The sequence below is a fragment of the Hemiscyllium ocellatum genome, chromosome 17 (genome assembly GCF_020745735.1).
Source record: "Hemiscyllium ocellatum isolate sHemOce1 chromosome 17, sHemOce1.pat.X.cur, whole genome shotgun sequence".
NCBI lineage: Eukaryota > Metazoa > Chordata > Chondrichthyes > Orectolobiformes > Hemiscylliidae > Hemiscyllium > Hemiscyllium ocellatum.
The window spans coordinates 47,020,511-47,043,923 of NC_083417.1; the positions used below are offsets into that span (position 1 = coordinate 47,020,511).

General features: G+C 38.9%; 1 protein-coding gene across 3 annotated transcripts in view; it reads right to left on the minus strand.

Moving 5' to 3' along the window:
- rpgrip1l (RPGRIP1 like) overlaps positions 1 to 23,413 on the minus strand; it is a 240,230-nt gene that overhangs the window by 68,417 nt on the left and 148,400 nt on the right. For all 3 annotated transcript variants that reach the window (XM_060837720.1, XM_060837721.1, XM_060837722.1), the window contains 2 exons: positions 10,103 to 10,241; positions 7,374 to 7,453 (listed from right to left, as the gene is read on the minus strand). In XM_060837720.1, coding sequence (XP_060693703.1) covers positions 7,374 to 7,453; positions 10,103 to 10,241 — 219 coding nt within the window. The remainder of the gene's footprint in view (positions 1 to 7,373; positions 7,454 to 10,102; positions 10,242 to 23,413) is intronic.

Here is a 23,413-nt window from a genome sequence, read left to right on the forward strand (position 1 = left end):
TTCACGAGGTCAATTCCTGGAATGGCGGGACTACCTTACGCTGTAAGACTGGAGCGACTGGGCTTGTATACCATTGAGTTTAGAAGACTGAGAGGGGATCTGATTGAGACATATAAGATTATTAAAGGATTGGACACTTTGGAGGCAGGAAACATGTTTCTGCTGATGGATGAGTGCTGAACCAGAGGACACAGCTTAAAAATACGGGTAGACTATTTAGGACAGAGATGAGGAGAAACTTCTTCACCCAGAGAGTGGTGACTATGTGGAATGCTCTGCCCCAGGGGGCAGTGGAGGCCCAGTCTCTGGATTCATTTAAGAAAGAGTTGGATAGCGTTCTCAAGGATAGTGGAATCAAGGGTTATGGAGATAAGGCAGGAACAGGATACTGATTAAGGATGATCAGCCATGATCATATTGAATGGTGGTGCAGGCTCGAAGGGCAGAATGGCTATTGTCTATTGTCTAATAGGTCCAGGATACTGTATGCTATTTTAAACTGCTCACTCTATCTCTAGAGTGACTATCTCTTGTTTGGGTTTGTTTCTGAGGAATCAACGACTGTGTTTATTGGGTACCTGTTTTTCCTGAAAACATTGTATAAATAGTTTTCATCTGATTTTTGTAGTTCTTGGGTGCTGCAGTGTGAAGTAGCCCGTTGAAATAATGTTAACAAAAACGGGTACCCAATAAACATAACCTGCCGATTCCTCAGAAACAAACCCAAACAAGTGGATAAAACGTAACCAAAAACTATCGCCACATCAAAGACCTATCAGAAATGACTTCCAGACTACTCAGATCCTTTGGCATCATGGTAGCCCACAAACCTACCAACATATTTAAACAGCGAATAAAGAACTTAAAGGATCCATTAGATACCACCAGCAAAACTAACGTTATTTACAAGATACCATGCAAGAACTATAAAAAATACTACAATGGACAAACTAGCAGGAAACTTGCCACCAGGACACATGGACCACCAAAATGGCCACCAAAAGACATGACACTCACACTAGTTTTCATTTATACAGACAAAGGAGGACACCACTTTGACTGGGACAACACACGCATTCTAGGACAGGCGAAACAAAGACACTCACGAGAATTCTTAGAGGTATGGCATTCTAACCAGAACTCCATCAATCAATATATCGACTTAGATTGATCTACCTTTCCTTGAAAAAAAAGAACCAGAAATGACATCACCCACTTTAAGAAACCAAGACCTATAAATAGAGAGGCAGGACATATTACCAGTGCTTCACCAGAGACTGTCACTGATGATGTTACCTAGCATGGTGATGAAATGTCTGAAAACAAAGCTTCAAGCTCAGTGAGTTAACTTACAGACTTATCATCAACTTGAGCTACAAATCTTCTCAAAAATCACGAAGGCAGTATATAAACTTAATGCTTTCTTCTGTCTCATTTTTGGATTAAAAATTTCTAGTAAAATATCTGTGAGCCCATTAACAATAGAAACTTCCTAAGTAAATATGTCACACCATAATTACACAAACATAACACCAGGTGGCTGTGGAGTTAATTTCTGAACTGGTTTTCATAGAGTCATATATCACAAAAACAGACCCTTCAATCCAATTCATCTATGCCGACCAGACATCCCAACTTGAACTAATCACATTTGCCTGCACTTGGCCCATATCCCTCTAAACCCTTCTCATTCATATACTCATCCAGATGCCGTTTAAATGTTGTAATTGTACTAGCCTCCACCACTTCCTCTGGCGGCTCATTCCATACAAGCACCAGCCTCTGTGTGAAAATGTTACCCCTCAGGTTCTTTTAAAATATTTCCCCTCTCACTTTAAGCCTATTCCCTTTAGTTTTGAACTCCCCCACCCTATGAAAAAGAGCTTGGCTATTCACCCTATCCATGCCTCTCATGATTTTATAAACCTCTTTAAGGCCACCCCTCAGCCTCTGACATTCCAGGGAAAACAGTCCCAGCCTAAAAAGCCTCTCCTGTAACACAAGCCCTTCAGTCCTGGCAATATCCTTGTAAATCTCTTTTGTACACTCTCAAGTTTAACAACAGCCTTCCCACAGAAGGCCGACCAGAACTGTGTACAGTATTCGAAAAGTGACCTCAGTTTCACTTGTGACAGAGTCTTTCATTTTAAGGCAACTATCAAATGGTATATATTGTATTTTACAGCAGATCTTTTAACTTCATTTTATTTGTAGCTTTTCAACCATAAAATATTAATTTTAATTTATTAAATTCTTCATTAGAATTTTTATTTTGAAAATCATTTCATTTTGATGGCTCTTAAATTCCACTACTCATCCCAATGGCTTTCTCTCTCTATTTGTTAAGTGGTGCCCTCGAAATTAAACAAAATTCACTTTTCCTTAGAACTTAAATGTCATTTTCAGTAGCTACGACAACTGAAACATTTTCTGATTTTACTTGTACTCCTTTTATTTGCTTTCTGAGAATCTCCTTAGACTTTATGTTTTCACTTTTGGCCTCATTCAGCAATCATATTTGCTAAGTGTCATTTTTACTGATTGCCTCTCAAAAACTGGGAGGCAGAATTTCTACTAGTTTGATTCCTGACAATTGAAAGACTGAAGGGAGCTGACTATTTCATACAGTACAAAAGAAAGCTGTCATTATGCTGGAAGAACGAGTTATCCCTAGATTGTAAGCACAAAAATGCATCCATAAATAGCTGTATAAATCTTGGCACTTTAAGTGCAAACTATGTCCGCAAGGTGCTGACAAGAGCACAACATCAAAGAGACAAGTTTGAATTGGACCTCAACTAATATGCTTATTTTAACTATCCTTCAGGGAATGTTTGCTGGACTCAGCTAAGCTGTTAAGGGATAAAGAATGCTTGATGAAGAAAAAGAAGTTGGAATACTTCCCCTTGAGTGGCATACAAGCTCAATTCATATGGAATCAAAGTTGGATTCTATAAAGAGTTATGTAAGCCTCACTGTCCATTTTTATAGAAAAATCTAGAAAAAGGCTGATTATTGTGCGCTAGGAAAGTATACTTTCTGTCTCAGTTAACCAAATATGCAAAAAGTCATATGCAAATTGTAATTTTTAAATTGTGGTATCTTTCTGCAACAATACACAGGCCTATGGAACTCTTTTTAAAAGGTAGCAATAGAATGTCTATTGTGGCATAAATACCTGGGGTTTAGTGGCATTAATTGCTTCTTGAAAGTGTCTGAACAAGTTACTTTTATGGGAGCTGACTCTCACTGTTTAATTTAAATCTACTTGAATATCAGCACAGGCACAATGTAAAATTAAATCCACCTGCAACTTGGACCAGCTAATGGTTTCTTTCACATTTGTATACTTTCAACCTTTATAGCAATGGAATCAACCAACAATAAATGGCACAAAGTTTAGTTTGAGATTTCAAGTTGCATTATTGTGAAACATTTAACAACAGATGTGATTAGGTTCATTTTATTCAATCAGCACAACTTATATTCACATAACAATGCAAAATAATTTAGATCAATCCCACTGAATAGAGTAAACATTGCAGTGCTGGATAAACTCAGTGCATCTGGTAACATGTATCAAGAAAGAAAAACAAGAGTTAACATTTTGAATCCAATAACTCTTTTTCAGTACTGATGAGATGGGTGGAATGTGATAATATTTATATTTTCGAAAAAGATGGGGAGAAACAAGTGGAAAAGAAGTGAAGGTCAGGGAAGGTCAGATGGCAAGAGTTCTCTACAACCATTAACACTCTCTTGATTTTTTTGTTCTGTGATACCTATGGCCGCTATTTTCTATCAGTTCCTGATTTTCCCTTCTGTTCCATTTTCTCCTTTTCACTTTTTTCTAATATAAAACACCTCACTTTTCCATCTCTCCCTTCAGTTCCTAGCAAGAGTCATATTGGACTTGAATAGTTAACTCTATTTGTATCTTCAAATATACTGTCAGATCTGCAGAATTTCTCCAGACCTTCTTGTTTATATTTTAGATTTCTATCATTTGCATTATGTTGCTATTGTCCTACTAAGGTAGAGTTCTTTTTTTGCCATGACTTAAACAGAACAGTCCCTCGAAATCCTGGACAGATTCATTGCTCCTCCACTTATGTCTTCCAAGAGGGCCTGGGCAAAATCTCATTTCCAAAGATTCAACTCAGATTTTGATATCTGTATTGATCTCTATCAATATAGAAGGCTGCCCCTTAGTTTAGAAATTATTGAGATCAGATGGGAATTCACATGAGTTTGGGAGGTTATAAAGCTAAACCCAGAAAGGGTGAGAAGGAAGCTGTAGATCAGATAAAGAACTGCCAAGTTGCTTCTTCAACCCCCTTTATGAATATCAAAGATGCCAAAGCAGAAATTTCAGTAGTCCAGTAAATATTCAGTCTTTGTATGAAGTACAGCAAATTTACCTCATTACAAAAAAGTAAGATACATTCAGTAGATAATAATGCTCATTTGATTGCAAGCTCTTGAAAATGTTAACTTGGTCATTGTTCAACACTAAAATTCAGAGTTGCCTTAGAAGGAAGGGACACTAATTTTACAATGCAGGAATGTGTTGCATTATTTTTACACATTGAATGTACATCAAAATAAAATAAATTTTGGAAGAAATAAAGGTTGCTTTTTACCAGCTGTAAAATTGGCAAAACCTCATAATTGAAAGATATGGAGGATTATCACTTTAGATATTATGATTAGATAATAGCACAATGTTGAATTAGAAATAAAATGTGTTAGCTTTTTCAAAGAAGTTCATATTTTATGATTATTGAAATCAAACACTGTTTCCTATAAATATATTTTCTCACCATATCATTACAAAATCATTAATACATTGTTCATTACTTCAATTTGAAAATGTGGTGATCAGGCATAAGTGTAGAGGCTTTTAAGTATTGCCAACAGAATTCAAATGTCTGTTTTTATATCTAATTCTGGGCTCTGCACACAGCTTTTAATCAATGTATTATACATCGAATTGATAATCTTAACTCCTAATTATTCAAATACATTAAATATTCATAGATAACAGAACAAATTTTTACATTTTCTTGACTTTCTTCTCCACTAATTATTATGCCTGGAAGCTTTTCAGAGGAGAAGCAGCCATCAGCTTGACTGAACTTGACAAGCTGGCACGGCCCAATTACACTGCTGCTCCAAAGAGCTTTGATGTAGTGGAAACGAAAAGAGATAGGGGCAAATTGTACAGCACATTATGTTAATGACTTGATTTAATACAAGCACTAAACTTTATGTAGACTGTTAAGGAAGATGCTAACACTAATTACGCCACTTTGGTGAGGAAAGGAGGGGACAAGCATTTCATTCTGACAAAGTGCAGCTCATAAATGTTGTAAATGAAATGAAGTAATCTGTGTTTAATTATACATCACAGGCAGCAAAAAGAGACAGGACCTACAGTAAAGCATGGTCTAGAAGACCTGTTGGATTTATTTTTCGATTAAAATATCCAAAAAAATTGCTTTGAAGTGTGATATACTATTGGTATAATACTGCAATTGGTAAGCCACTTTAATTACAACACTTGACATGAAAACATACATGCATTTAAAACACAATTCAGTATGTACTGTGAATTCCTAATTAATTGCAGATCTGCTGAGTTATTGTTTAATTACATCTGCTGGGTTCGCCACCTTAAGCATTCTGGAAATTTATATTTTTCATTATCTTACAGTCAACAGGAGAACATGGTTTTTAATCCTATAATTACACTTACTATCTGGCAGTATTTCGACCTGCAGTCTCCCACCCTCAAGTTCACAAACGAGTCTGTTAAAGGTAGTTAGTTTTTCTTATGATATTACATCTTTAACGTTTGCCTCAGTTCAATACACATTAAAATTGCTGAGTGAACTTAAAGTCAAGTTAAATAAGTGTTACTTACCACTCCTAAAATAAAAATTACACATATGTAATTTTCTATCATATCACAGATGGATTAAGACTTTAAAATTGCAAGCATATTTCTGATTCCTACTCAACATAATATGCAATGTGGGTACTTTGCTAAGAAGTTAGTCATTCGTCACTTTAAAATGTCATAAATTTTGATTCTTTAGTGCACTGAACATGTAATTAAATATTCTATGGATTCTTCTAGTTAAAAAGGCATCTGTGCCACTATTTGAAATTGGTGGTGACATTTTTACACCCCTCTGGAGACAGAGAAGTAGACTGACAGCCAATCACCCATGGGCAATTGCTTAGTGTAGCTGGTCACATAATGAGATGTCAGACTTACTTTATTTAAGGACTGGATGGGGATTGAAAGCCAATCAGGAATGGTTATTGACTAATGTAGCGGTTATACTACTTAATGCTAGAAATGCAGAACATGCAAGAGAAGAGAACATCGAAAAAGATTCGTGCAAATGACCTTCTGCACTTAGCCTTGATAAATGAATCAATCAGATGTTTTCAATAAAGACAACAAGCTGAGGTAGAGAAATCCTCCATAACTGATAGCTCTCAACAAACCATTAATGTATACAGAAAGTATTAGAAGTTATCTTTTGAAAAAACCTTTTCAATGATACTTCTCCAATTCAGGTTTGAAATGTAGCACTTCTGGGATAAAATATTACTTTCAGCTTTCATCTAGTACAGACCTGCAAGGCTGTAGAGAGAAGCTTATATACATTATCAACTCGACGGTAAGAAAATTTAGTCGGAATTTGCCTACTTTACAAAATGAAAATCTCAAATTTAAACTTTAAATTTTCTTTGAAAAATGTAAACACTAATTTAGTTAATCTTCCAAAATAAGCCTGCATATCTAAAAGCATTAAACCACATTTACACAAGCAACAACACAGTGCGAACTAAAAATATTCAGATTTTGTGTTGATAGCTGTGATTGGTAAATGACAGGCTTCAGTTTCTCCATTAGTATTAATTCAACTTCTTGATTTAACACAGATCGATGAAGCTCAGAAATGTCACTGCAAAATTAGGTGTATAAAATATTTTGAGATTGCATAATAATTGCAAGACTGGGTAGGGGTTCCCTTCCACTTGGAAATCAGGTACCAAATGTTGAACAAAAGGAGTATGCTAACAATGGATACACAGCCGTTTGAATCAACTTTGCTGATTCTGTTTGCCTTGCTTCTTCTTATCCCATTTTTTTCCCTTTCCACATCTGATTTTATGTCATTCCACTTTTGTTCCCTTTCTCCACTAACTGTATCCCTTGATCAGCAATAAAGCTTAATAATCTGGTGTTAAAAGAATAATACTATCTCTGTCCTAAACATTATATTGCCTTGCATTAAAACTGTTTTCTATAGATCACATAATCAAATTTCAAACATTTAACGGAATAGACTAACCTGCTTTATGTGTGTTGACAGCCGGCCTGGGACAATACAATCATCACTGTCCGTTATTGATTCCTCAACATCATCATCAACTGGGAAAGAAATAAATTCAATGCTTAAAAACAATAGACTAATATTCTTTTACAATTTTATAGTTGGAACATATGGCCACACAATATTGTGATAAAAATGATGAAGCAATCATATAACTTCATAAGAGTTGTGACAAACGTTAACAGTTGTAGGCCTATACTGCATATTTAAAGAACATAGTTTAGTTACATGGATGACTGCTAAGTATCTCAGTAAATTACATTAAACTTACAAATTATTTGTTTAGGTCTTGCATATTGTCCTACAATATGTGCCAAGATTAGAGCTTTATCAGATACCAGCTTTCATTTCATCTTATGATACGACTACACAGAGGCAAAAACAATAACCAATAGATATGAAGTACAGACTGAAACACAGTCATAGTAAGCTATTACTTTACCTGCTTTTGAGGGCAACTAAATTAACATGAAATAATAAAACTGTTCCATAACTAAGAAAATAAATATAGTACTATTGATAACAATTCTCATTCTAACAGAACAGAAATAATGCTAAATATCACTGGAGAAATAGAGAATCAATTGAAAGGTTCTGAAGAAAATCAGTCTGGTTTCTATCTAAGCTTTACAGTAGTCTTTTTTTTCCAGTCACTGCAAAGGACACTCCATTGAAAAATCCATAGATCATAGTACCTGGCAGAATGAATAGTCTGTTTATATATGTGCCATTTTCACATCAGATTTTTAAAAATTCTTTATCATTCACAAAATACGGCCAAAACAATCAGCATGTCGACCATCTTTAATTGCTGGAAATTTGATGCAATCGAGTAGCTTGCATGGTCACTTTTAACATTGCTATGGGACTAAAGTCAGTTTTTGGCGACAATGGTTCAAAATGGCAAGTTTCGCTTCCTTGAAGGATGAGGGAGGGTATAAAATTATGAGAAAGCAGCAATCATTTGCTCAAAAACATTAGAACAAATTATTACTTGTACAAGGTTTTGCTGCATCTGGTTTAGCAGGCTATCATTATTTACCTTACAAAGTTTCTTTGGGCAAAAAGTTTTTATTTTCTTTGTCTGTCTACACACTAATGATGTTTTAAGTTGACAAGACACCAGGATTGGATGAGATGCACCCAAGGATATTGAAGGAAGTGAGACTGGAAATTTCAGGGGCACTAGCCACAATCTTTCAGTCTTCCCTAGAGTTCGGGGAGGTGCCAGAGGTCTGGAGAATTGCAAACATTATTGCCTTCTTCCAGAAAGTTTGGAAGGACAAGCCCATCAACTATGACCGTTCAGTTTAAGTGGTTCGGGAGCTTCCAGAAACAATTATTTGAGATACAAAAATTGTAATATGGAATAAGCTGAGTTGATTAGGAAAAGCCATTTCTAAAAAAGAAATCATGTTTAACGAACCTGCTGGAAATTTTTGAAGAGATAACAAAAGCCTTGATACGGGTAATGTTATCGATGTGGTGTTTCTGAACTTTGAGATGATATGCTGCTACATAGCAGACTTGAGGAAAGTTATAGATCATGGAATAAAAAAGTCAATAATAACATGGATACAAAATTGACTGAGTGATTGGAAATGGACACTAATGGTCAATGGATATTTTTCAGGCTGGAGAAAGTTTGTAGTAGAGTCACCCAGGCATCGGTATTGGGAAGTCTTGCTTTCCCTGATATACATATTAATGATCTTGATCTTGGTGTGTAGGGGGAAATTTCAAAATTTTCAGATGATACAAAACTTGGTTCAATTGTCAACTGTGAGGAGGACAGTGTAGAACTCCATAAATATACAGACAAGTTGATGGAGTGTGCACACAGATGGCAGATGTATTTCAATGTTGGGAAGTGATTTTGGTAGAAAGAACATTGAAAGGCAAGATAAAAAAAGTGTCTCAATTCTAAGGGAGTGCAGAAGTAGTAGTAGGACCTGAGTGTATATGTGCACAGATCATTGAAAATGGCAGGAGAGGGAGAGAGAGGATAAGTGAAGCATTCAGCATGCTGACCTTAATTAATAGGGTCATTGAGTACAAGAGAAAACAGGTGCTGTTGAAATTATGTAAGACATTTGTTTGACCTCAGCTGGAGTACTGTGTACTATTCTGGGCAGTAAATCATAGAAAGCATATGAATGCATTGGAGAGGGTGCAGAAGCAGATTATAAGAATGGTTCCATGATGAAAAACTTTAGGACTGTTCACTGTGGAGAGAAGAAAGCTAGGAAGAGATCTGACAGAGGCTTTCAAAATTATGAGTGGGCTGGACAGAGTAGAATAGGGAGAAACTGTTCCTCCTTGTAAAAGGGATAACAAAAAAATAGAGGGCACCAATTTAAAGTGTTCTGCAAAAAAAACCAAGGATGAATTGAGTAAAAACATTTTCATTCAATGAGTAATTGGAATATGAAAAGCACTGCTGGTGGTCTGGTGGAGGCAGGTTCAATTGAGACATTCAAAAAAACATTGGATGATTATTTGGATAAAAATAATGTGCAAGGGTATGGGTGATAAGGCAGGAGAGTAGCACTAGGTAATGCTCTTTATTTAATGAGCTCATGCAGGCATGATGAACTGAATATCCTCCTTATGCGACATAACATTTCCGTAATTCTTCTATGATACAATGCACTTACGAGACAACACCAATAAATTAAAGATACAACCTTGGCCAGGCTCTGTATCATCTAGTTTTTCAGTTATTCCAGAAATAGTGGAAGTCAGCTCTGCAGAGAAATCTGAGCTCTCCTCATCATTCTCCGATCCTTGTGCATTTTCCAACTCTGCATCTGTGACAATCTGTGTCTTTAAAACATTATTTAATACTTATTTTAGAATAATATGTAGATAACACCACTAAATGTGTACAGTGTTTACAAAATTCAAGATAAAATTGTACACCAATTTGAAATGCAACATAGAACTTGATCATTACTTAGTTGATACAAGAGATACAATGGGCGGGACAGTGGCTCAGTGATTAGCACTGCTGCCTCACAGCACCAGGATCCCAGTTCATTTCTAGCCTCAGGTGACTGTCTGTGTGGAATTTGCGCATTCTTCCCGTGTCTGTGTGTGTTTCCTCCCACAGTCCAAAGGTGTGCAGGTCAAGTAAATTGGCCATGCTAAATAGTGTTAGGTGCATTAGTCAGAGGGAAATGGGCCTGGGTGGGTTACTTTTCAGAGGAGTGGTGTGGACTGGTTGGGCCAAAGGGCCTGTTTCCACACTGTAGGGAATCGAATAAGATGGAATTTTCCACTCCTCAGTGTGGCAGGGGTAATGGTGAGAATGAAAGAAGAATCAGAATCTCAACATTGATTAAAACGTTTTTTGATTTTGCCTTTAAACTTTTACTGGCAAATTCAGAATCTCAGAAACTGAGTAGCAATATCTTATTTCCAAACATTTGCACCTAATTTTTAGCGTAATTTGTATAATTTCTATGTCACTTCCACTTCTCCTCTCCTTTCTTGTAGTGGCAAACTACCAACCTTATCACATCATGATAACTATTCTTGGCCCAACTCAGGGAACATTTTGGCCTTCAACACATTAGAGCTCAGCAACGTCAATGCCTTGCATGCTTCTAACAAGTTGTTTTGCATGCAAGGGTCATACACACATCTACACAGGATTTATCTTAGGTCTCTTAGCTTGCCTCTTTAACTGGTAATTCATTTTTCTCCTACCTGCAGGCTGTCAATCTCTGTGGTTTGCATTGCTTTTTAGTGCAGAGGAAGAGGCAACTTGTCATAGTGGGGAATGTGAACAGTCAAAAAGGTGGACATATTGCTGTATGGCACTGTTCAATGTCAACATTACACCTGAAGCATATGCCAGCAGCTGAGACAGTAAATACACTATGTGTTTCAGGCCTCGTCTGAACGTCAAAGGTGAACAGTCGTCAGAGGGGGCAATGGGATTAGTCACGGGGTACTATCGCCATAAGTCAGCAGATTTCAGATTTCAATCCAGGGTTTTGACAATCGTCAGTGAGGCGCTTGTCCTCCCAGTGTTTGGGGGATCTATGTCCTTGCAGTGCAGGAATTAGACCACAGTTTGTCCTGCAAGTCAAATGCAAGCAATTGAGAATTACAGGTAGGCTAATCGAGGTTTTGAGGAGATGTTAATCTGGGAACTCGACTGTGGTTCTTTGGTGCTGTTTTACAAAGTCAATCCTGTGGGTTTGCTTGATAGTCTGAGGACTATTGGAGATTTGGGGTGGGGGTGTTGGCGGGGGTGGGGGAGTGGAATGCTTTCTGTAGCTCTTCTTGGTATAATAGTCCACCGTGTGGGGGAGTTTTCATTGTACATCTTCCCCACCTTCAATGACAGTACATTCCTTTTAAAAACTCATGCACAGAATGAACCTTTCATCATGGATTCCATACTCTCATTAACAATGTGGTTATAAGTGTGGTATCAGGCCAGGTCTGAGCACAATCTCTGCACATTGTATTGAGTCTCAGCATTGTCCACAAGTGCAATGTGCTGGCTGCAGTCATCAATGTCAAAGGTCCCTGATGCTTGAGTCTGTTGCTGTTAAAGATGAGCAATCTTTATACCTTCTTTCACCATTGGGATGTCTGAAGAGGTTGACCATCTATCAAATGTGCATAAATTCACTGGGTCCAATGGCAAAGATGACACAAGAGTAGACGATTTAAGTGTTCAAGTGAGAATATATTTACAAAAGTGCAAAATCATTGACAATTATTTCAACCGTGTCACCTCTGTGCCCTCAGCATAATTTTGTTTCCTCCCCCTCTCACAATGTCTAAAGATAGTCCTGATGCCTGCAGGTGAGATAGGAAACCTTGCTTTATATTTGGCCCTTTTGGCCTGGAAGACTTCAGCAGTTGTCCTTAGAGGCATTTGGTCCTACAGGACATAGATGGCCTGAGAATGGCTTGCCCAGAAGCAGGCTTACTATCTTTGACTTGGACTTCTGCAGGCTTTGGCAGTATAGGCAGTGGGGAAACTGAGATGTTGGACACCTTTGGGGTCCTGAAAAGAAACCTCTGAGGACATCTGCTTGGCTGCTCCTCCATGTAGGTGTTACCTGGCACCATCTGATCTATCTGAGAGAATAGCAACTGCAGTGAGGATAAGGTCCTTTTCCCCTCTCTTACCATTGATGCAGAGCACATATGGCTAGAGCAATAGAGTGCAGGTCCATGTATATATTCAACCAACACTGATTGAACCTTGGTTTCCATGGCAGTTGGAAAAGCGCAGCAGGTCAGGCAGCATCCAAGGAGTAGGAGAATCCGGATTCCTGAAGAAGGGTTCATGCCCAAAACGTCGATTCTCCTGCTCCTTGAATGCTGCCTGACCTGCTGCACTTTTCCAGCAACACATTTTTAGCTCTGATCTCCAGCATCTGCAGTCCTCACTTTTTCCATGGCAGTTGCCAATCTCTTCATAGAGAGAGATAGATGCCTGCATTCTGGAGTCAGAACAGTATGAAAACATTGTTGAATTCCTCTGTGCTTTGATCAAGTTTGTGTCCGTTCACTTGACAAAGTCATTAGTGACTAAGACCACAGGATTGTTGTTTGCTTGCGGTTGAGCTGTTGTCTGGTCTCCAGTAGTTTTCTGAGTGCCAGAGACTTTGGCATTTCTTTCTCAGCCAACTGTAAAGATGTAACAGAGATGTACTCATCAGATTGCATTCCTGAGTCTAATCTTGATCATGTACCCAACATGGTGGATGTCTTTACACTCATGGAAATTGAAGGTATAATTCTTGCCAGTGCATCCTCTTAGATTGAGTGGCTTCATCACCAAAAAGGTAGAAATGAGGGTCTTTGGTGCTGTCTTCTTCCTGGCAGAAGTTGCTGGCTAATACTGGTGCCTTAAATGTAGAGGTGAGGTAATTTGTTGATTAAGGTAAATAAACTCTTAGGCAGATTAAGAATGAATTAGTACTGATATTATTGGGAAAACAGCCAACACAGCACAACAAAGCTTCCTGGTTTGGTTGACCATTAAGCGCTCCTGTCCACACATAAGCAGTCCTGCTCTTCTCTGGTCAAACTCCTCAAAAGGAGTTAGAAACTGGATGTCCATCTGCTCCTCACTTATCTTGACCTGCTTGGTCCCATTATGGGGACCAGGTTTTCTTGCAATGAGATAAAAGAAGGATTGAGTGAGATGAAAGTGGATGCAAGATTGGTTAGTGGTGATACAAGAGCTGGAGAGGGGTGAGACGGCCCCATGAGGTGAGTAGAAACACAGAAGGTAGAAAGACATTGTAATTTTGGTGGATGAGGTGATTGGGAGTCATTGCATGGGCAGGGTATATGCAATAGTGAGTGACTGTAACAATAGTGAGAGCCATAGTAAAATGAGAATATAATGGCAGAGTTAAAGTGGATGGTGGCCCTGAGTGTGAGGTACTGGAAAGAGGATGTTGGTACTTAACTTTGTAGCACACGGATAAGCATTGATCATCTGCCTGTGCTGCTGAATGTCCTGTTTAACCTGGGACACTGCACTGACTGAGACTGCTACCTGTGTCCTGGCTGGCAATGTCTGGTGACATGGTCTCCTTTGGTGGCCTTCAGGAAGAAGAACACTTCTCCTCTTGAGCACCTTATCAACGAGCACTTCTGGGCACCTGTCTGCAAAGACGACAGCGAGCTTGGCTTTCTGGCCATGTCATTGGTCTGGAAATTGGTGCAGGATCATAGTATTAGAGCCTGGCTTGGAGTTTCTGAGATGGTGTATAATGGGCTTTAAATATGGCACCAATGGTATGAATACAAGAAGGCATTAACACTGGCGTGCACTTCCACCTCTCATGCCTCGTAATTCCAGAAGGGCAGCTAACAGCCCAGTTGAATAATTAATGAGAGGAAGGGTGGAAGATTGCATGAAAAATGTCACTCTGGTCCATGGCTAATTAGTACAGTCGATTCTGCTATAACACATGTTTCTTCAACATGAATTGGCTTTAATGCGATGGAAGAATTTAGACCATTATTTTTAGAATGCAAACTTTCCTTATCTGTATTGGCTATAATGTGATTCGGGTTCCATTAGTTTAAATGATGTGGCTATTGTGCAATTTTCTTATAATATGAGAGTGCAGGAGAACTGAACTATCGCATTATATCAGAACCAACTGTTCAATGTATTTCACTCAAACCACAAATTGAAAATGGGAATATTCTACTCATGCATTTTCTGCAATAAAACCTATATAAAGGCAACACCATATTAAATGTTCTACTTGTGAGAAAAAGTAATACTTCTGTCATTAAAAAATTAAGTTTTGAAATTACTTTCTCCATGGATGTTATGGTGCAGAAGTATCACGGTGGCTTTGTACATGAATCACAAAAAATTAGTATGCAGATGTAGAACATTATTAGGAAGGCAAGTCAGGAAGGCCTGTTACAATGATGTAGAATATTGGCAATTCAGCTCTTCAAAGATTGTATGCAGGTTTGGTCTCCTTACTTGCGTTGGATCGGGTTCATTGAAGATTTTTAAAAATTCATTCAGGAGATGTGGGTTTCACTGGCTGGGTCAGCACTTATTGCCCATCCCACACTGCCCTTGATTATGTATTGGTGAACTGCTATCGTGAACTATGCAATTCATAATGCTGATTCCTGGGATGAAAGTTATTGCCATATGTAAGAACTGTATCTTTTCTTGTGTGTTTTTAAAAACTGGAGACTGAAATGAGAAAGAACTGTTTAAAAATCAGACTTTGAAAGAGTGGCTGGAGGTTTGCAAGCAACTAACCTGATATTCATGGCAGACATTGTAAACAACTGTTTGATCAGGCTGTCACTGAAGTCTGAGTTGCTAACGAAGAGGAACTAAATGGTTCTCTATTTAGATGCAGCTGGGAAGTAACAAGAGGTTGGTTGGTTGGTCTGTGGACTAGTGACAGTTATCAATGACAGAGACCTTTTGCTTGCCAACAAGTGTGTGATTGGTTCTTAGGTGAATGATCAGCTTGTAGCAGAAAAAATGTTAGAGACAGAGAGGAAAAATACAACAAGATCTTGATCAGATAGGCCAATGGGCTGAGGAGTGGCAGATGGAGTTTAATTTATATAAATGCGAAGTGCTGCATTTTGGAAAGCAAATCTTAACAGGACTTATACATTTAATGGTAAAGTCTGAGGGAGTACTGCTGAACAAAGAGACCTTGGAATGCAGGGTCATAGCTCCTTGAAAGTAGAGTCGCAGGTAGATAAGATAGTGAAGACGTTTGATATGCTTTCCTTTATTGGTCAGAGTATTCAATACAGGAGTTGGGAGGTCATGTTGCTGCTGTACAGGATATTGGTTAGGCCACTTTTGGAATATTGCATGCAATTCTGGTCTCCTTCCTATTGGAAGGATGTTGTGAAACTTGAAAGGGTTCAGAAAAGATTTACAAGGATGTTGGCAGGGTTGGAGGATTTGAGCTATAGGGAGAGGGTGAATAGGCTGGGGCTATTTACCCTGGACCTTTGGAGGCTGAGGGGCGACTTTATAGAGGTTTATAAAATCATGAGGGGCATGGATAGGATAAACAGACAAGGTCTTTTCCCCGGGATGAGGGAGACCATAATTAGAGGGCATAGGTTTAAGGTGAGAGGGGAAAGATATAAAAGAGATCTAAGGAACAACTTTTTTAGACAGAGGGTGGTGTGTGTCTGGAATGAACTGCCAGAGGAAGTGGTGGAGACTAGTACAATTGCAACATTTAACAGGCATCTGGATGGGTATATGAATAGGAAGGGTTTGGAGGGATATGGGCCGGGTGCTGGCAGGTGCGACTAGATTGGGTTGGAATATTTGGTCAGCATGGACGAGTTGGGCTGAAGGGTCCGTTTCTATGCTGTACATGTCTGATTCTACAATCTTATACCAGCCCAGAACCTGCCTGTTCTCTGCAGCCAAAAACTCCGTTTAAATCTGAAGAAAACAGTAACTTTCCCTGCAGCAGTTGCTGCAATTGTGACTTTTGAATTGATAAATCTGAGGCATTTTTGAAGTGAATCAGTCACTCTGTGCCTCCTACAAATGAGCGGAAGCATCCAGAGAAAATCATCTGAAAAACTAGGGGTCTTGCTAGCTGAGGAAGGACCATCTCAATGTTGGAACAGTGAAGCAAAGACCACTGAAATTAATTTCCAGTTTTTCTACCTTGGCAAGTAATTTATTTCACAATGTGTTTGTCTGTGTATGTATGGGGAAGTTTATAAGGAGATTAATGTCTTAGTTAGTTTACATCTGCTTACCTATGGCTATAGTCTAATTACTAATTCTTGATTAGTGTAGACATCTGGTCTCTGCTTTCTATCAATCTTAGTCTGAAAATCTACATTGGGATACTGTGCGTAAAACAACTGTTTTAACATTTGGTTTGATTTGAGGAATAGCAGGGTCCAATTTACAGCACATTTCCTCAATGTGTGGTATGGTGGACAGTGAAGGAGGCTATCTAGTAAGGTATTCAGGCAAAAAGAAAAAGGTGGTGATGTGGCATTGCTGGTTAAAGAGAAATTAGCACAATAGTGACAAAAGGATATTAGCTCGGACAACGTGAGTCTGTAACGGTTCAGTTGAAAAATACCAAGGGGTAAAAAGCATTAGTTGGTGTCATATAAAGGCCCCCAAACTGCAGTGGTGATATTGGGAATGGCACTATATCGAAAATTAGAGACGCATGTGATAAGGGAATATTGGTGACCACGGGTGATTTTGATAGATTGGGGAGAGTTACTGAAAGGGATGGCAATGGATAGGCAATGGCAAACATTGAAGGAATGCATGGGGAACTGCAACAATTTTTATTCCTGTCCAGCACAGAAGCAAAATAGGAAAGAAAGCCAATCCATGGATTACAAAGGAAATTAGAGATAGTAACCAGTCCAAGGTAGAAGCGTACAAATTGGCCCAGAAAAATAATAGGATTGGGATTGGGAGCAGCTTAGAATTCATAAAAGAAGGATGAAGGGATTGATTAAGAAGGGGAAAATACAGTATGAAAGTAAGCTTGCAAGGAACATAAAGACTGACACTAAGAGTTTCTATAAGTACATGAAGAGAAAGAGATTAGTGAAGACAAACGTAGGTCCCCTACATACGGAAACAGGGCAACATATAATAGGGGACAAAGAAGTGGCTGAGCAACTGAATACATACTTTGGTTCTGTCTTTATAAAACAGAACACAAGTTGGACACCAGAAATGATGCAGAACGCAAGATTTAGTGAGAGGGAAGAACTGAGGGGGATCAATATTAGTAGAGAAAAGGTGCTGGGAAAATTGAAGGGACTGAAGGTGGATAAATCTACGTGATAATTTACATCCCACAGTACTTAAGGAACTGGCTCTAGAAATAGTGGATGTATTGATCGTCATCTTCCAGGATTTATAGACTCTGGAAGAGTCCCTGCAGATTGGAGGGTAGCTCATGTTACTCCAACATATGAAAAGGGAGGTAGATAGAAACGAAGGAATTATAGACCAGTAAGCCTAACATCGGTAGTGGGGAAAATTCTCAAATCTGTTATCAAGGATTTCAGAGCAGAGCATTTAGAGAGCACAGCTTTTGGAAGAACCAGACAGAGTCAGCACGGATTTATGAAGGGAAAATCATGCTTGACAAATCTGTTGGAATTCTATGAAGATGTAACTAGTAGAGTTGACAAGGGGGAAGGAGTCAATGTGGTATATTTGGACTTTCAGAAAGCATTTACGAAGTCCCGCATAAGAGATTATTGTGCAAGATTAAAGCACTTGGGATTGGGGGTAAGTGTTTTGAGATGGATAGAAAACTGGCTTGCAGAGAGGAAACAAAGACTCGGAACTAATGGGTCCTTTTCAAATTGGCAGGCAGTAATTAGTCGGGTACCACAGGGATCAGTGCTAGGACCCAGCTATTCACAATATATATGAATGATTTGGATGAGCGAACCAAATGTACCATCTCAAAGTTTGCAGATGATAGTAAATGGGGTGAGAGGGTGAACTGTGACAAAAATGTAGAGATGCTTCAGCATTATCTGGACAGGCTGTGTGAGTGGGCAAATCATGACAGGTGCAGTATAATTTGGATAAATGTAAGATTATTCAATTTGGAAGCAAAAACAAGAAGGTAGATTACTACCTGAATGGCTATAAATTGGGAGAGGGGAACATGCAGTGGGACCTGGGTGTCCTTGTGCACCAGTTGCTCAAGATAAGCATGTAGGCGATAAAGAAGGCAAATGGTATGATGGCCTTCGTTGTGAGAGCTTTCAAGTACAAGAGCAGAGATGTGTTGTTGCAGTTATACAGGGCCTTGGTGAAGCCATACCTAGAATACTGTATTCAGTTTTGGTCTCCTTTTTAAGGAATGATGCTCTTGCTGTCGAGGGAGTGCAGTGAAGGTTTACCAGGCTGATTCCGGGGATGATGGGACTAACGTATGAGGAAAGACTGACTAGATTAGGATTGTTTTCATTGGAGTTCAGACGAGTGAGGGAGATTTCATTGAGACTTGTAAAATTCTAACAGGACTAGACAGGGTAGATGCAGGGAGTATGTTCCCGATGGTTGATATGTTCAGAAACAGTCTGAGGATTTGAGTGGACCATTTAGGACAGAGATGTGGAGACATTTCTTCACCCAAAGAGTGGTGAGCCTGTGGAATTCATTACCACAGGCAGTAGTTGATGCCAAAACATTGAATGTACTCAAGAGGCGGCTAGCTAAAGCACTTGGAGTGAATGGGATCAAAGATCATGGGGAGAAAATAGAATTAGGCTACTGAGTTGGATGATCAGCCATGGTCATGATAAATTGTGGACCAGTCTTGGAGGGCCTACTCCTGTTCCTATCTTTTAAGTTTCCATCTAATAGTATAAAGAAATCTTGATCAATTGGGCTGAAGAGTAGCAGATGGAGTTTAATTTGGATAAATGCAAGGTATTGCATATTCTTAAAACAAACAAGGGCAAGACTTAAACAATTAAACATAGGACCTTGGTAGTGTTGGAGAACAGAGAGACCTGAGTGTTCAGATACATGTTTGCATCACATATAGATAGGTGGTTAGGAAAGCATTTGGGAGGCTTATCTTCATTATTCAAACCTTTGAGTGCAGGAATTGGTACATTATGTTGAAGTTGTACAAGACATTGGTGAGGCCTCTTCTGGAGTACTGTGTCCAGTTTTGGTCACTCTGTTATAGGAAGGATGTTATAAGCTGGAGTGGGTTCAGAAGAGATTTACCAAGATGTTTCTGGGAATGGAGGATTTGAGATTTAAGGAGAGGTTGGGACTTTTTTTAATGGAGTGTAGGAGGTTGAGGGACTACCTTTTTTACACAGAGGGTGACTAGCATGTAGAATGAACTTCCGGAAGAAGTTGTGGATGTGGGTAAAGTTACAATGTTTGAAAGACATTTAGATAAGTACATTAATAACAAATGTTTGGAGGGATATGGGGTCAAGGATAGGCAGGTGGGACTAGTTTAGTTTGGGATTATGGTCGGCATGGACTAGTTGGACCAAAGAATCTATTTCCGTGCTTTATGACTATACGTCACTGAGTTGTAACACATGCGAGAAAAGGTTGAGGTTAGCTCAGTGCTATTTGGAATGAGTGATGCTTCTACTGAAACACATAAGACTCTGAGAAGCCTTGACAGGGTACATGATGAGAGAATTCTTCCCCTCAAGAGGAATCTGGAACTAGAAGGCACAATTTAAAAATATACAGTCATCCATTTAAGACTAAGATGCAAAATATTTCTTTTTCTGAGAGGTTCTTAAGTCTATGGAATTCTTTTCTACAGAGAGCACTGGGAGGGTGGGTCATTGATTATATTCAATGCTGATTTCAACAGATTTTTGATCAACAAGAAAATCAAGGGTTAGGTTGGGGAGGGGGATAGGTGGCAGACGGAAGGAAAGAGGAATTAAGGCACTATCAGCTGTGATCTGACTGTATGGCATAGTAGACTTCAGGGACTGAAATAGCCAATTCCTTTCCTTTTTTATGTTATGTTTCTTCTCCAAGTCCAAGTCTCCTTAATTAGAAACCAATAACCTTCTACCCCAAACTCTGCTACTATTGAGAGAGGCAAAGGCATACTGAAAATAGGAGTTAAGGAAACTACATGGTGGCGATTAGTTTATTGTATAATATAGCATCGCGTGTTTTACTTTATGCATTTAGATTGGAATGTGCACTTTCAGCTTTTTTCTATTTTGTGTTTACAGTAGTATAGAACTATTGGTGAATGGGGAAAAGTGCTGAAATTACTGACACATTTTATTACTTATTTGATCACACAGCACCTCTCATCCTATTTTTGTACCTCCCCTTTCTGCTGCATTTCTTTCTCTTCTACATCCTTGTTCACCTCCTCTTCAGACTCAAACCCCATAATAGTTAAGCAGTGCAGTATGCAGTATACCACCATAAATTTTGATTGCAGCTTAGCTGGGTATATGAAGAAATCTGAACATTCCGGGCAATGGATGATGTGCTCTATACTCTTCCTTGTGGCAACATGACTTTTATTGTATGCGTACTATGAACATGGGCATGGTTTCATGCACCAGAATCACGATCTATATGATCAGTAGGTAACCACTACTGTTCAGCCTTCGATTTGCTGTGGTAGATGAAATACAGATAGAACAAAGAACTGGCACAGATCTAAGGAGTCATCACTACTGGTAGGATGCAGACATTATGGACAATGCACTACTTGTAATGACACACCAGTTTCAATTTGAAGCTATAAGATTCCTTTTAGTTCAAGAAGGTTTCAGAATTCACCTAAGGCACTACCAATGTGCATAATAAAGAAGCCAATTGACATAAACTCTCATGCTGGGCCTGCTTGTCTCTGATAAGAGAAAATCAAAAGAGACACCCAATTACCTTTCTTGATCAGCACTATGCTGCAAACTATGAGATATTGCCTATGCTTTCAGCAGTAAACTGGAGGAAGCCAGATATACAGAGGTTAGAGCCATAGTCACCTTGACAGCCACGGTGTGTAACTTTGAGGTAGCAGTTGCAGTTGTAGCTGTAGCAGTGCTGTCTTAAGAAGAGGTAGATCTTGGGCCAGAATCTTAGGGAGGTGATGGGGATCTTGGCCACTGGTTGGAGATCACTCGCTGTATTTTCTAGGGAAGACTACCACCTAAGTGCCACGAATGTACTTAGCAGACCAGTATCAGGCCACCTACCAGGATCAAGAAGCCAATCAGAGGCCTGTAGCTCTACTGAACAGTAGCACCACGGAGTAGATGGCACCAGCTACTGATACAATACCCACCTGAGGCCTTGGATTGTTGCTAGATCTCAGGCCAGAGATGGTGTGGTCGGGGAAGATGGTGAGCAACAAGGAAGAAGTAGCTTAGTAGGCCTCCCAACTTCCTGATGCCAGATCCCTCAGTTAGATACTGAAGCTTTTGAAGAGGAGTTTCACATGGGATCCTGAAAACAACATTGTATGTATCTTGTTCCCTGTATGGTGGGCACCCACCTCGTCTGCAAACTCCTGAGTTAATACCAGTGATGGTAGGATGAGGCCCTTAATGGTATTAATTGCTGAAACTAAGTTTTTGTGCCAACCAATCAGCATGCTTTTACCATGCAGTATAAATTGTTGCTCCCTTTGAGATTTGGGATTCTTGCATCTGTCCTGATGAGTACATGATGAAAAACATCAATGTGTCTCATATTACTTTAACACTCAAGTCGAGAACTACTAAGTAATTATTAGACAAATTGTTCTTAATTCTACTAGAACAAAACACTGTCAATGCAAGAAATCTGAAATATAAAACCAAAAGTACCCAAAGACCGTCAGCAGACAAGTCAACATTTAAACAAAAAGACATGCAATTGTTAATCCTGCACTTCTTTTTTTCAATTGAACAGCCAGCTCTTAATACTTTTCTAATGAAGTAGCACTGAAATTATGAAAATGACTATATGACCATACTGTGCAGAAGATGTTCATTTGAACAATCATTTCTGTGATCACTAGATATCAAGATATGGTAATCAGATACAATGAAAGAAATCTGCTGTAATGAACAGGATTGTGGCTCTCTTCTTATGTTATTCACTCAATGTTAAACAGTTTTAGATAAAGTCCAAGCAGAACTTTCTAATTAGAGTTAATTAGAACCACAAACCATAAAACTCAAGCATTTGAAAGCTCCTTCAGCATTATAAATCTGTTCAGAAAAGTAATGATATATCTCAGTGGCAAGGTGAGGCTTGAACCTGAATTTTCTGACCCAGAGATAGATGCATTAACACTGCACAATGGAGTCTACATATTTGAGTATTCTTTAGGAAAAGAGATAAACCAATTGGATCTGAATTATAAAGCAAACAAACAGCTCAATTTAGCACACTAACTAAAAAAAACTAGGAGATCAAATTAAAATAAGTGCATCCCCATCTGTGCCTAATGGCCTATGAAATCTCTGGACACCCTCGAGTTCTCTTCAAGGACACCCAGGTACATATGTAACCCCGAAAGAGGGAAGGCAATCAGGAATTATGACTCCCTCCACAGCTCATTGTTTAGACTGATAAGTGCCTACTATGACCAGGCACAGACCAATGCAGAGATCCTACAACTTGCCTGCATCACACTGCATAGGCTGCTCAAAGATAAGGTGCGTTTAGATGAAGTGCAAAGTAAAATTCAACAAACCGCTCCTTAAATGAAAAAAAAAGGTACAATCTCCTACAATCAATGTTTACATGGTCCATGGACTCTGTAGAATAGCAGTTGGCCTATTGGGAGTCCAATACATTTGAATACAATTAACTAACTAGCTCACAATACCTGCCTGCCTTGGTACCTTTATCTTCTAGGTATTTAGCATCCTATTAATATCTTTGGATACTAACATTTTAGTGAAACACTACTATGCTGTTACCACTCTGCGCGTAGAAATTTTTGATTCCATCCATTGGTTTTGACAGTCTTTTGGAA